Consider the following 15,028-nt stretch of genomic DNA (forward strand, 5'->3'; position numbering starts at 1 on the left):
AGAGTTCAACACTGTTTTTGACAAAGACCATATAATTTGTTATATCTATGAAGCCATGTCATTGTTTTTTCTTTATCTTAATTTGTATGTATGTATCTTTCCTGTCATTTTTTCAATAATAGGCTACTTTTTCCTTAGTCTTTGAGCTGCCAGACCAGTGCGTGGGATGGGCTCTTGTCTTCTCCCTGAAGGAGCAGGGTGAAGACATACAGTTGGATATTCTAGAGCCATTTTGCAGATAAAACTTTGTTTTTTATAGTTGGAGCCTAGCTTCCAGTTCTCCACAATCACACTTCTTAACCTAGGCTTCTGCTGGGATTTCTGTACCCAGAAAATCAGGAAAATGCTACATACCAATCTCTCACTTACTCTTTGTCTTGCCAAATTTATTCTTTGTGATTCTTTTTATTTTTGAAAAAATTGAAAAAAATTTCTTAGTCTACTTCTTTAAATTCTGTGAAGTCTATATACAGTATGCTATTGCTCATAAGCTGGCTCCAGATTTTCTTGCTGGAAAAAAGCAAGCTGTTAACATTAAATGCCATATTTTTGCAGTTTTTCTTTTAAATTTTCAAATGTACCCTTGATTACAGTACTTTGCACTGTATGATGACTAGGCTTATTGATCGCTCTCTTTCACATACAGTCTTTAGAAACTTATAGTTCACAGTGGGTGTCTTTAATCCTTTGTGATAGTTAGATTTAAGATAAACAAGTTGCAGGTCTGGAGAGATAGTATAGAAGAGAAGACCTTTGCCTTGCAATTGACTGATCCAAGTTTTATTCCTGGCATTCCACATGGCTTTTAAGTCTGCCAGAGAGTGATAGGAGAATGCAGAGCCAGGAGTAAACCCTGAACACAGCTGGATGTGTCCAAAAAAACAACCAAACAAGATAATCAAGTTGAATGTAAAAAAAAAAAAATCAGCTCTTCTTTGCACATCTCAAGGGTTCAATAGCCATTGACACCTGATTTTTTTAATTGGACAATGTAGATATAACCCATCATCCAAGAAGTTCTATTAGACTGCACTCTAATAGATCTGACAGGCACCAGATCTTTTATATGATTTAGCCCTGTTCAGACCATGGTAGCTTCCAGTAGGATGCACCAGAGAATGTCTTCCTGGATTGAGCTTCATCTAAAGTCATTCATGATTGAGAAGAAAAAGTTTGAGATGCAAAATTTTCATGAAATACTGACCTGTCAGTCACTTTCCCTTCAGACACCCTAGCAATCATAAGACAGCTTATGTCAAATGAGAGTAAAGGGTGGATTGGATATGCCTGAGATTCTTGTCTTGAATCTCCAAACTCCAAAACATCTATTATGTGTTTGGTTCCTGGCTTTGTGTTAAATGAGAAAAAATTGTTCTGTCTCTTACCAGTTAACAAGAAGACAGTGAAAAAGTCTGGGAGATTACAGCAACTCATGTTTTCTCTCGTTGCCCTCTTAACTCATTTACTGCATTTGTTTCCTTCTTTGAACCATAAAAATCACTCATGGGGTACTGTGATCTGTGGCTTGAAGCTCTAGGTTTGAGCTCCAAACTGAGAATACCTGAGTCTGTGAGCTAATCTCTGGGGTTATGTGACACTCTGCCTTCTTTCAACACAGAAACAACAATCTCTTCTTTTGTATAAACTATATTGATCTTTTCTTTCTGGTGATCATAATTCTTAAGTTCAGGGGCCATGAGCTCTCTGAGAGCACTAAGCAGAGGGTCTACCTCTGTAATAAATGCATATTGATAATCATCAAGGGTAGTTTGGGGATGAAATCTTATCCCCCTTCTTGATCAAAGGTGACCAAATGATATATTTGCCAGTGACCCATGAACATAATCAAACACCATGGCCACCTTTTTTTGTTAATTTTTTTTATTGAAACCACTTTGAATTACAAGTCCTTTATAATTGTATTTCAGGCATATAGTGACAGTGAAATAGGGCCATTCCTACCACCAGTGTTGTCCTCCCTTAACCAGAGTTCCCAGCATGCAACCCACATCCCCCCACCCCCACAGCTTGCTATTCTTCTAGTGTAAGAGGTCCATTTTGTGTTTGGATCTCTTGTTTCTTTTGTCATTGACTTTGGCTTTGGTATTTATTCTGACCATTTTTTCCCACCCAGTACACTTGAGACCACTTGTAATAGCCACTTTTTATCCTAAGCTATATTTTTCACTTCTCTCTTGATTTCAGAATATGTTGAAGATATTCTATTCATCCCCAAAGGAAAAAACAAATTGATCTGGTAGCTTCTCAAATTGTCAAATGGAAAGGAATTTTATTCCAGCCCAGAGTAATGACTTTTGGGAACAGAGTTTCATGACATGATTCCAGGGAGTGTTGTCTCATGTTATTTTTCTATATATGTATGTATATATATATATATATATATATATATATATATATATAATTAGTACCCTGTTGATTTGTACAACCTAGGCTCTGAGTGTTGAAACTGAATGGAACTTTCTTTGTAATCTTTTTCTGCACATTGGGTTTTGTCTCTGTTTCACTTAAGAGGTCTCGCTTACTGGAAGACATATCATCATTGGTTGGGCAATTCTTTAAGGCTCCGAGATTTTCATCACTCAGTTAAAAAATATCCTCTAAGATGCTACCAGTTTTCCACTGGACCCCAGATCATTGTATACTGCCATGTACATCAAGATATGAGTTTAGTAAAAATTGAGGAGAGGGTTTATGCACATGGTCTTAATTAGAGCCTAGAAGAAATCACTTCTAAAGAGCCTGTGAATATTCTTCCTTTACTGTGTAAAGCACGATAGCTAAAGTTTCAATACAAGCTGACTCTCACCAAAGTGTCCTACCTAGCCCATTGTCTCCTCGACATCACCTAGGCTTACTTGAGCAATATTATAAAATATGAAGAGTCAGATTTTAGGAATCATGAGAAATCCAGCTGCCTTAAGAATTTTTCCTTAAAAGTAAAATAAACTCGGGGCTGGAGAAATAGTACAGTGGTAAGGTGCTTCCCATGCACGCGGACAATCTGGGGTGGACTGGGTTCAATTCCTGGCATCCCACATGATCCCTCTAGCCTGCCAGTAGTGATTTCTGAGCTCAGAGCCAGGAGTAACCCCTGAATGCTGCTGGGAGTGGCCCAAAAACCAAAAAAAAAAAAAAAAAGTAAATTTAATGGACTTTTACCCTCCCTTTCCTTTGTGACTTATTAAATTCCTGTAGAGAATTAAAGAGGTTTAAAACTATTACTGTTGACAAAGTGAAGTTTATTTAAAACAGGTCTTTGAAGATAGTCTTGGAAGCACTGAAGCGTTTATAACTTAGTCAAAATAAGGAGAAAAATGGGAGAAAGATGATGGCGGGCATTGGTGGTGGAAATGTTGCACTGGTGAAGGAGGGGTGTTCTTTTTTATGACTGAAGCCCAACTACAAACATGCTGTAATCATGGTACTTAACTAGAGATATTATTACAAAAATAAAAAGTACTTTAAGCACAATGCTTACAAAATTTTTATGATTGAGTTTCAGTCATTCAATGTACACAACCTTTCACCAGTGCACATTTCCCACCAATGATTCTAGTTTCATTCCTCTACTCCTCCCTGCCTGCCCTTTGGAAAATATTTTACTTCTCTCTCTTTCTTTTTATTCCCTCCTTTTTGACATTGTGCTTTGCACTACTGTTACTTATGTTCTTCATAGTTCCTCTTGATTATCCCATTGTTTTTACAGCTAAGAAAATGCAAACTCACCAAGTAATTTGTCAAAGCTAGAAGAGCAAGAAGAGAAAAGGAACTAGGATTTGGCCTAGGATTTTTTTTTTTTAACTTTACTTTACTTTTTATTTTAATAAACAGTACAGCAAAAGAAAACGAATGAAAAACGATTATATATCACACTGGATAATATTGTCATTTTCTGAAGGGTACTAAGTTGTTTGTTGCTAGTAGACCATTTTGCTATTGGTTTTGTTTGCTAACCTTAAGTAGTTTTTATACTATTTTCTAATTTGACATCTAATTTGGTATATATGTGGCTGCATAGTCTAGGAATTCTGAGTTCTGTAGCTGACATGGTGGTGACTAGGGAGCAGGGTTATGACTTCCAGGGCTTCCCAAAATATAAAATGGTGCCCACACTCCCTGTGACAAAGTCCTGGAGATCTCAGCGATTTGGCCTAGGATTTTATTTTTTTTTTATTTTATTTTGTTGTTGTTGTTGTTGTTGTTGTTGTTTTGGGTCACACCCGGCGGTGCTCAGGGATTACTCCTGGCTGTCTGCTCAGAAATAGCTCCTGGCAGGCACGGGGGACCATATGGGACACCGGGATTCAAACCAACCACCTTTGGTCCTGGATTGGCTGCTTGCAAGGCAAACACCACTGTGCTATCTCTCCGGGCCCTGGCCTAGGATTTTATTTCCGTTATCTGATCTTATTATCTCAATATGAAACTTAAAACAGGTCATATCAGGCAAACTCTTTGCTTCTTAGATACAAAAATCAGATTCAGAAAGCTAAGTTCTTCAGAAAGAATTAATTGTAAAGGAACTTTCTTAACAGCTTTAGTTAATATAAAGAGATTTTTATTTTCTTTTTGGTGTTTGGGTCGCACCCGGCGGCTCAAGGGTTACTCCTGGGTCTGTGCTCAGAAATTGCTCCTGGCAGGCATGGGAGACCAGATGGGATGCTGGGATTTGAACCACCATTCATCCTGAATCGGCTGCGTGCAAGGCAAACACCCTACTGCTGTGCTATCTCTCCAGTCCCAACAAAAAGAGATTTTTAAGGGAAAGAAACAGTGAAATATAGATATAACTTCAATTCATTCCTCAGCACTTCATGGATTCCCTTGTCTGTGCAGTGTGTGTCTCCATTTCCCTGGCAATTAATAGGGAGGGGGATTTTCATATAAAATCATAAAATCTCAGATCAGGAAATTTACTTTATATTTTTTTTTGTTTTCCTAAAAGCAGACTGACATTAAAAAGCTTTAAATCAAATGTGCTACATATGTTCACAGGTAAATATTCCCCCTAAGGTAAATGAAATATAGAGGATAGATACCAATTTCATAATAGGACAGCTGGGAAGTCCTAGGTATTTAAGATTAGTTGGTAACCTAAGATGAGTTTTAAGAAGAACACACATGAATCTGATAGTTGTGTGCTGTGTTTCTGAGATGCATTCTGTACACTACTTTGGTTTGTCATTTTTTTAAGTCAAGAAAGAAGGAATATTATGTATATTACATTTAACCAGTTAAGAAAATAGCTAGTCCAGAATGTTTGTTCTTGGACAAAGGACCTCAAAGGACAATTTTGAAGGGTCTGTTTCTCAAAAATGGTGGCAGCAATTGGATGATGGATTTTCCAGATCCAGGGAGATGAATTCAAGAAAGCATGCCTGTTAGTTTGTACCAACTAACTGACCTTCTCTAGTTCTTGCTTCTGATCCTGTGGCCTCCTTCATGTACAAACCTGAAGTTTACTTGGATCTCTGCCTCATCTTTGTCTTTTGAGCTTCAGCCTGCAAATATGCTTCTTCCTTTACTTTGTTTACAGGGTGCAGATGCTTCCAGGCAGCCAATAGCTCTTTTGTTTAGTCTTAAAGGTATTTATGATTCCACCCTCCACACTGAGCAACCATGACTATAAAGACATTTGTATAGTTATTGATGTGTAGTTTTTCTGTGAGATCCAATAGCAGATTTTGGAAGCAATGGTCTAAGTTTAATGAACTATATTATTTTTACTGTTATAATTTTTTCCATAGAGATAGAAAATATATCCAAATAATAGGACCATAATGATAATACAGTGATAACAGCCTTGCACACAGCTGACCCTGAGTCTATAGTTGACATCCTATCATGGTCCCTTGAGTCTTTCAGAAGTGTTTACTATGTGCAGAGCCAACTGTAAACCCTGAACATAGCCTCCCCACCCCCAAGAAAATTTATCCAAATAAATCTTTCTATTATGTTTTGACAGACTGGATTTTTCCACCTCCCACATGGAGACTTTTTCATTGAGCCCATCCAAAAGATTCCACTGGTTGAGGGCGGCTACTACCCACACATCATTTATAAGAAGAGGAGGAGGAGAGTTCCTGAGACGGAGGAGCCAACCTGTGGATTAACGGGTATTGTAACTTTAGTCTTTTCACCTGACCAAAGATTTTAGTTGTTTTATTATAACTTGGCCTGAATTGCTTTATATGTGTTAACGATTATTCATTCTGTTGCCAGGAAGCATAAAACATTAATACTATAAAACATTTCACTTCTCTGTACTCTATTCGAGTCTCTTCATATTCTTATTGATACAGGGGAAAGTCTTATTCTTTGCCTCTATGAGTTGATGGTGCTGTTGAAATTCATAACAGTGAATTCATTTTTTAAACTCATTTGCATACCTAAAGGGGGAAATGGCTTAGATTAAAACAATGATGTTTCAGCATATGTGGTGTTGCCATTCATTAGTGTGGAGTATTACTAGATAGCTCATTATGTCTGCATATGGATGACTGATTTAAATGCTTGATGATACTGATAATGATATGTGATGAGACACTGAAAAAAAGTAAAATGAACACAGTATTATCAGGTGCTGAATTCAGTTAACCGCTTTTGGCTGAGTCTGACTATTTGTAGTTTACTGAGGTATATTCTCTGCACCCATGCCCTAGGAATGAGCTGAGTTGTTCATTTCTGCCTTGTACCAAACAGTTTCAGATCCTTAAAGAGACAAAACTAACCAGAATTCTTTCCTTATTACTCCCACATTCTTTTTAACATATAGCAGAGCATTGACTGTATGTAAAGGACCAAGGAGGGCCTGGAGCAACATGTTGCACAGCATTTGCCTTGCATATGGCTAACCTGGCTCAATCCATAGCGTCCCATATAGTCCCCTGAGCCTCCCAGGAGTGATTTTTGAGTGCAGAGCCAGGAGTAACTCCTAAGCGCTGCCCGATATGCCCCCCAAACAAAAGAAAAACAAAGCAACAAACAAAAAAGGATCAAGAAAATCTGGGATTTTTCTTAAATATTGCATCATTTCTTCCCTTTTCAATAGGAAATAAACAATGGCAATGGAACAGTTAATGAAAGGAGTTCCTAATATTATTTATCTGTTCTAAGGATTTGAAAACCTTAACGAGAAAATAGATGAAGAAATGACATAGGTGGATTTTGATTGTGATTGAACGTGGCTCAGTTTGAGCTTTTCAAGTAGGAGAATGAAAATTTAGAAGGGCAAGTAATTTTCTACAGATTTTATCTAAGCCCTTTGATTGATGCTAACTTTCCTGAGACTTTCACAGTCTGAGTTTGTGAGCAATTAGTAACAGTAAACTCTAATGCTTTTATACATAACGAAAAGACAGATGCTTAAATTCCTTAACTTTATTAAACTAGTATACCTTTACCCTAAATTAAATAGCTCTAAATTTCCTTACAAGTATGCAGAGAAGCAGAGATACACTTTGAGGCTGATATGATCACTTAGGTAGCAATCCAAATAGCATGGCTTTTTTTTTTAAGTGTGAAGGCTTCATCACAGATCCATTTACCCAGATAATTGCCCAAGCCCTGTCAATTAGAGGACCAGTTCCTTTCCACCCCATTGACTGGTGGATAGCACTTTATGATTTGAACTTATCACTAAGTCATCAGTGTGGCAGAGAGAGTTTCTATGGCCCTGAGTCAACTTGACTTGATAATTGCTCTTCCAGACTCTAAAAATGTGTGAGGTTATTTTTTGTTCACTCATCCCGAACACATTTTCCCTCTTATAACTTTCCTGTTGAGTCAGACTTGAATAAATTGAGAATAGCATGGATTTAGTCATAATAGAAGGCATAATTAGGAAATGAGTGGAATTTCTAAATTGCATGCCCTGGGCAGGTCTCACATAATACCACAATAGTAGTGACTGCCGTCCCACTTCTTGATTGTAGTTCTAGACAAAACTTAACAATCACTACATTGATGAAACCTCCCCTAATCAATCCTACCTTAGATTTCTTCACACAGCTTTTAAAAGATGTGCTCATAGACTTGCCTACAACCTCAGAATATCAGAATCAAGCAACCCTACCAGAAAGAATTTGGAGTGTGACATATGTAGCTTCTTTCCTTCACCAAGGAAACAATTGTGACTCAGTAAATAGAATAAATTTTCCAAAGCATTTATATAATTAGTGTTTATATTATAGTCGAGGTAAGAAGCTAAATTTCTGTTATACTTCAGGCTTTATACTGTCTTTTTTGTTTCTGTTTTTTTTCCCCTTGATTAACTGTTACCCAAGCCTCAGAGTAATAATTTTTCACCAAACAGGAGGTTTTAGGTACAAAGGAGAGACAACAATTCACTGCATGAAAACTAAGAGTGATTTGTATCCAAGAAAATAAAACATAACAGATTAGCTTCTAGTCTATGAAAAAATATATACACTTTAAGATATTAAGGAAATATCAGTTGTTTATGACCTCCCCTGTAATAAGTGTGAGTCAATGCTTACTAAGTAGAGATCACAGAGTAATTCAGTATACTTTTGAGTTTTCTTAAAGTTTATATGACATTTGGAATGTTAAAGTCTTGCTATATTGAAACAAATTTGGTCTTGCAGATCCAGATAATTGCAGTGTTCTTATATCATCTTGCCCTGCAGAGATGATTAAATTAACTGATAGTTGGCATGCCATTAACTAGAAATAAAGTACAATTTATGCTTAGGTCAGTTTGTATCCCAAGATTGATTACTGTGATTATATCTCTGACTATGTGTATATGAAGATCATCTTTGCTCTCTACTTTTAAAGCATTTTTTTACGTTTTACTTTTAAGGCACTTAATCTTTATAACATTTAAAGCAGGAGAATCCACAGTATTCAGAAAGATATACTTTAAAGGTACTCTAGAACTTCAGGAGAAGAAAATGTATCTGCTTCTCCCCCCTCCCCCGCCCATAACTTGCCCCATTCACTGAAACTTACTCCAGCCTGAGTAAGTTTGAAAGTGCTCAGGAGTTTCATAAGCCTCTCACCCAAATGGTTTAATGTAATAAATTCTTTATTATTCCAGGACCTTAAAACAACCCAACTTTATGATTGACTTGATCAATTTGAATGACTGTTTTCAACTGACCTAAGCATAAATTGTACTGTAATTTTAAATCTTATCTGCTGAGGGCTGACAAAAATTCTTATTTTTTAAAACTTTTTGGAATTCATGTTAAATGGAGGATAGTACAATCCACCTGAATTACCATATTTTTCTGGTGTATAAGACGATTAGGAGTATAAGACGACCCCAATTTTTTGTGTTAAAATATAGAGATTGGACATTATTCGCCGTGTAAAACTACCTCTCTTTTAATGCACACCAAACTGAAATTAAGGAACAGAAGAGAAAAAGAGTAGAACCCTCAAAGGTTAACAGTATATGTTTAATAAAGTTAGACTTTGGAGTGCCAACAATCATTTTACATTTATCATTTGTAGTGAGTGACTGTGATCTTTTAATTGTGATCTACATTGAGAGCAGGGAGAGAGGCACTCTTCAGAGTGCCTCCTCTGTGTCCCATTAAAGCTGAATAGAGGACTGAGCACCAGAAAACCGCATACTAGTGATGACACCCAGCGGCTGGATGGGTGGCAGCACTAGGTAATTCAGTTCCTCTGTGTGCCTTAAAGATTAATCAGGATAAGCAGAGGACTGAGTGATGATGCCTGGCAGCAGGATGGGATGTGGTGATTAGAGGGGGGAAGGTGGTCATCACTTGTCCCTGAGGCTGAAGTAAGTTTTAGCATGCCGTATATCAGCATATAAGACAACCCCGACTTTTAAGAAGTTTTTCATGGGTTAAAAAGTCGTTTTATATGCTGGAAAATATTGTAGTTCTTGAGCAACTTTAAAACGTTTATTGAGGGGTGGAATGATAGAACAGTGAGGAAGGTGTTTTCCTTGCACATGGCCAACCAGGGTTGGATCCCTGGCATCATCCCAATTGGTCCCCCAAGCTTGACAGAAATAATTTCTGAACTCTGTTGGGTTTGTCCCCCAAATAAAAAACAATCAGACATAAACATTAATTGATGTCACTTTTCTGACAATGCCAAGCTCCTTTTGCTTAGATATTTTAATGGGAATATGGTCATAGTTGGACTTGAGGTATGTTAGATGCAAGTATCTGTCTGTGTGTGAGCCGAGGTTTTAAAAATCCAGGGAAAGGAAATTAACATTGTTAGGTAGACCTGTTGACCACAGTCAGGGTTTTCTTTGGGAGAATGGGTTCCCAAGAAATAAGGTTAAAGTTTGGTATTTCATACAGTCATAGTTAGAAATGCAGAGTCTTCCTGATATGCATTCTATGTTAAAAGTTTATTTACTCACTTAGTAAATATCCTTTGGGTATCTTTGTGTGGTTGCAACTATGAATAGATGCTTGTTTTGAAGAGCTGATAGCCTGGGTAGAGCATACAGAGAAGTATTAGTCCTGGTCATGTCTTAAGATATGGTAAAATCAGGTAGAGAAATGGAATTCAATGACTTTTTTGAATTCCCACATTAAGTTTGTGTCAGGACATATAGATAAAATTCATTCATTTTCTCCGTTGTAGAGCTCTTCATTATGTGAATCTTTCACTTCATCTGACTTCCCAAGTGGATTTGAATTACTTCTTGTTTGTTCTGTTTTTAAATTATGTTGCAAAGACCAACATATGTTGTATTTGTTTTATGGAATAGAGGTTCATAAGATTTTCAAGACTATAATCTTAACAGTAGTACTAAAATCAATATATAGTAGGATATATTATATGTGACTTCACCAGATAATGCACATTTCTTTAAGAAACTAATGTTTGAAAGCTGATGTTGGAGAATTCCTATAGTTCCATAATTCTATCCTACTCTTTGGTATTCTCACTACAAAATACTATCTGATGGAGCTGTTTTGGTATATCATTATGATTTGTGTTAAAGCTACACATACTCTTTGTGAAATTGGAATCTCATTTTTTTTTTCGGTTTTTGGATCACATCAGGTGATGCTCAGGTTATGTGCTCCTAGTTATGTCCTCAGAAATCGCTTTTGGCTAGGGGGACCATATGGGACTCCTTGGGATCGAACTGTGGTTCGTCCTTGGCTAGCGTGGGCAAGGCAGACGTCTTACAGCTTGTGCCACCACTCAGGCTCCTGGAACTCCATTTTAAGGCCCGTGCTCTGGAGTAGTGTTTCTCAAACTTTTCCCAACTATGACTGCCTTCTGACCTTGTTTTTCTTCTAAGCCTCTTCATCTTTCTCTTTCTCCTCCTCTCATTCTTCCTTTGTTGTTGTTGTTTTGTTTTGTTCTGGGGCCACATCTGATGATGCTCAGAGGTTACTCCCAGCTATGCACTCAGAAATCGCTCCTGGCTTGGGGGGGGCATATAGGACACCAGGGGATTGAACCGAGGTCCATCCTAGGCTAGCGCATGCAAGGCCTTACCCCACCACTTTGGCCCCTCATTCTCCTTTTATTTACTTTCTCCTCCTTCATGCTTTAAGCCTTCATACTTAATACTGAGTTAATCCACCATATTTTCAAGAAATTAAATATTTAGTGGATTATTTAAAATTACTGTAATATGGGCTTTTGGAAGCACAAAGAAAGACGCTATCCTAGGTGCCACCCTAGGTTCAATGCAAAGACCAAGATCACCAACCACAGAAGATGGATTAAAATGACACTGAGGTAACAGAACCTCTAGAACCACAAAGACTGACTTCATCATAAGTCCCACCTCAGGATCTGTGCAGATACTGAGACCTCTAAACACAGAACAGAAGTCTTCCACACACCAAAAAAAAAAAAAAAAAACAAAAAAACAAAAAACCACCACCGGGAGAGTAAAGGTTCCTGAGCAAAGTCTAGAGTTGATCCCATGACAGTATGCTCCAAGGACAGAGAAATCCCATATCTCTTAGGCCAAGTGAATTCCTTTTCGAATGACCCCAATATTTACTGTGCCAGGGCAGGAGGGAAAAAACAAAAATACAAAAAGCACAAAACCTTGGTTATTTTATATATATATTTTTTTTACCTCCATTTATTATTGTTATTATTATTTTTATTTACCTATCTATTTTGGTCAATTTCTCTGTTTGGGTGTGAGTATTGAAATTGTCCCCAATCATACTTATATTTTCTCTTCCTTTCTTTTCTTTCGTTATGTGCTATGCCATGTTTCTCATTTCAAGACCATGGCGTGTTTTTTTGTTTGTTTGTTTTTGTTTGTTTTTTGTTTGTTTTGCTTTTTTGTTTGTTTGTTTGTCTGTTTTTTTTTGTGGTGCTTATCGATATAGCTCGAGCCCTCACTGGATATTTGACACTTCTTTTGGTACAGGTGGAGTGTTTCACCTTCTTTTTCTCCATCTCTTAAATCGATGATGAGAGCCTCTAGAAGGATTCCGCCCAGTTTCGGTGTATTAGACCCTTACCCCAGTTTATTACTTTTCTCTTTTTCAAACAAAACCACGCAACTTGAACTAGCTAGTCCTGCCTCCAGTTAGAGGGGGAACTAAGGGAGGCATCAAGACCAAACAGGTGCAAGACTACTAAGTTGTGGGTTAGATACAGAGGGGACCACATATTCTAGCCGCCCTGGGGTGAGGGAAGAGGAAATGGGAGGTAGGACAGAAACGGAGGTGTAGGGAGGACAATTTGGTGATGGGAATCCCCCCTGATTTTATGTAAATATGTACCTAAAATATTATTGTCAACACTATGTAAACCACTATGATCAAAATAAAAATTAAAAAAAATAAAAAGAAGAAGAGAAGGGGAAAAATAAAGTAGAAAATGGTGGAATCCCCCCCCCAAAAAAAAAGATGAAACTAGCTAAAAAAAAAGATTTAATCCTGTAAGTAATTAACTACAGATTTACAAACATACAACTGGGGGGGGGGGGAGAGATAGCATAGCTCTGTAGGGCCTTTTCCTACATGTGGCTCACTCAGAAGGATTCAGTTTGATTCTCAGCATCCCTTATAGACCCCAGCCTGCCAGGGCCAATTTTGAGTTCAGAGTCATGAGTAACCCCTGAGTGCTGCCTGAATGCCCAATCAAGTTAAAAAAAAAATACGCATTTGGATTTTGTTCCTTTTCTTTGTAAATAAAGTTTTAAAATAGAAGCATATAAAAGAAATGTCACTGAAATACATTAAAAATTCATTAAAAAATTATTGTAATATGGTTTGTGACTTTTATGTAGTTTCAAGAATCAGCCTCTAAGGGCTGGAGCGATAGCACAGCAGTAGGGTATTTGCCTTGCACGCGGCTGACCCAGGACAGACCTGGATTTGATCCCCAGAGTCTCATATGGTCCCTCTGGCCAGGAGCGATTTCTGAGCTCATAGCCAGGAATAAACCCTGAGCATCACCTGGTGTGGCCCAAAAAGAAAAAAAAAAAAAAAGAATCAGCCTCTAAATTGCATTCACTTCACCACTGAGTCAAATTCCATCACTTGCCATAAAGTTAACTTCTTTTATCCAATTTGCTTTTCACCCCATCTCCTTCTCTTTTGGGGTCCATGATCTAATTCATTTGGAAATCTTGAAGTTGCTTTTTAAATAGCATATTGAAAAATTATTAAATATTAACAAATGTAAAATACCATAACTTTAGCAATAGTTCATTAGAATTAATTGGCTTGTCAGATCATTAAACTGATATAATTCCAGGGATATTTTTATAGCTTTGTTTTGATTTTATGCAGATTTATTTAGCTGAAGGTACCCTACCCTCATCTCTCCCTTCCCCCATGCATTTCTTTCTCTTTATTGCTGTCCTTATTGCAATGATAAGCTGTGGTGACTCTTCAGAGGTTCATTCCTTTATTTATGGTGCTCAAACACATTTTGATCACTGTACCTGCAGGTGATTGCTATGGTGCTCACACATGCTCTCTGAGGTTACACACCTGGCCATGCATCAGAGATTACTTAATCTACTGTGGTACCTGTGCTCTCATTGCAGAGCCTCTGGGACCATGCTCAGCTCATGTAGATGGAACCAGACAGTGTAAAACTGACAGTTATTTTTGTTTTTATGTACTGACTCATCCCCCCCTTGGTTATAAAGATTATAAATGAACATATTAATCCATATAGACCATAAAATCTACTATCAGTTTTCCTGTAAAAAAACAAAAACAAAAACAAAAACAAAAAAAAAACCTTCCGGGCTGGAGTGATAGCAAAGCCATGGGGTGTTTGGCTTGCACGTGGCCAACCCTGACAGAGCTTGGTTTGATTCCCAGCAACCCATATGGTCTTCTGAGCCTGCCAGGGGCAATTTCTGAGCACATAGCCAGGAATATCCCCTGAGCATCACTGGGTGTGACCAAAAAAAACCAGAAAACAAAATAAAACAAAAAATGAAACAACCCTTCCTAAATACTAAATCTCTTTTAGCACAAAAATCTCTTATTATAACCTGATTGAGATTTGTTTTGAGTTTCTTGCTTATATGATTGCCTCCTGATTTTACCAGTTCTATGATAGTTTATGTTTCGCTTTACTATTAGATGGTCAAACTTTTATTTTAGTATTCATTTATTGGATTTTGGACCCCACCTGGTTGTGTTCAGGGTTTATCCCTGCCTTTACCCTTTACACTTTACCTCCTTGGAGGTTTGGGGGGCCCTAAGTGGTGTCAGAGCTTACATCTGTGTCAGCTGCATGCAGCAAGGCAAACATCTTGCCCACTGATTTATCACCCCAGTCCTGGTGTTTAAAATTTTAATTATTCATGCTTCTTTTTTTTTTTTTTTTTTTTTTTTGGTTTTTTGGGTCACACCCGGCGGTGCTCAGGGGTTACTCCTGGCTGTCTGCTCAGAAATAGCTCCTGGCAGGCTCAGGGGACCATATGGGACACCGGGATTCGAACCAAGCACCTTTGGTCCTGGATCGGCTGCTTGCAAGGCAAACACCGCTGTGCTATCTCTCCGGGCCCATTCATGCTTCTTTTTAATTTTAGTGGCAA

The 15,028-nt window shown here is 37.7% G+C and overlaps 2 protein-coding genes across 3 annotated transcripts in view; one reads left to right on the forward strand and one right to left on the reverse strand.

Annotated features, from left to right (window-relative positions):
- The window catches only part of TARS1 (threonyl-tRNA synthetase 1), a 387,157-nt gene that overhangs the window by 136,538 nt on the left and 235,591 nt on the right, over window positions 1–15,028 (reverse strand). The gene's annotated exons all lie outside the window — the stretch shown is intronic.
- Window positions 1–15,028, forward strand: part of ADAMTS12 (ADAM metallopeptidase with thrombospondin type 1 motif 12) — a 321,939-nt gene that overhangs the window by 128,930 nt on the left and 177,981 nt on the right. For both annotated transcript variants that reach the window (XM_049767671.1, XM_049767672.1), the window contains exon 3: window positions 5,987–6,137. In XM_049767671.1, coding sequence (XP_049623628.1) covers window positions 5,987–6,137 — 151 coding nt within the window. The remainder of the gene's footprint in view (window positions 1–5,986; window positions 6,138–15,028) is intronic.

This window comes from Suncus etruscus, chromosome 2 (genome assembly GCF_024139225.1).
Source record: "Suncus etruscus isolate mSunEtr1 chromosome 2, mSunEtr1.pri.cur, whole genome shotgun sequence".
Taxonomy (NCBI): Eukaryota; Metazoa; Chordata; class Mammalia; order Eulipotyphla; family Soricidae; genus Suncus; species Suncus etruscus.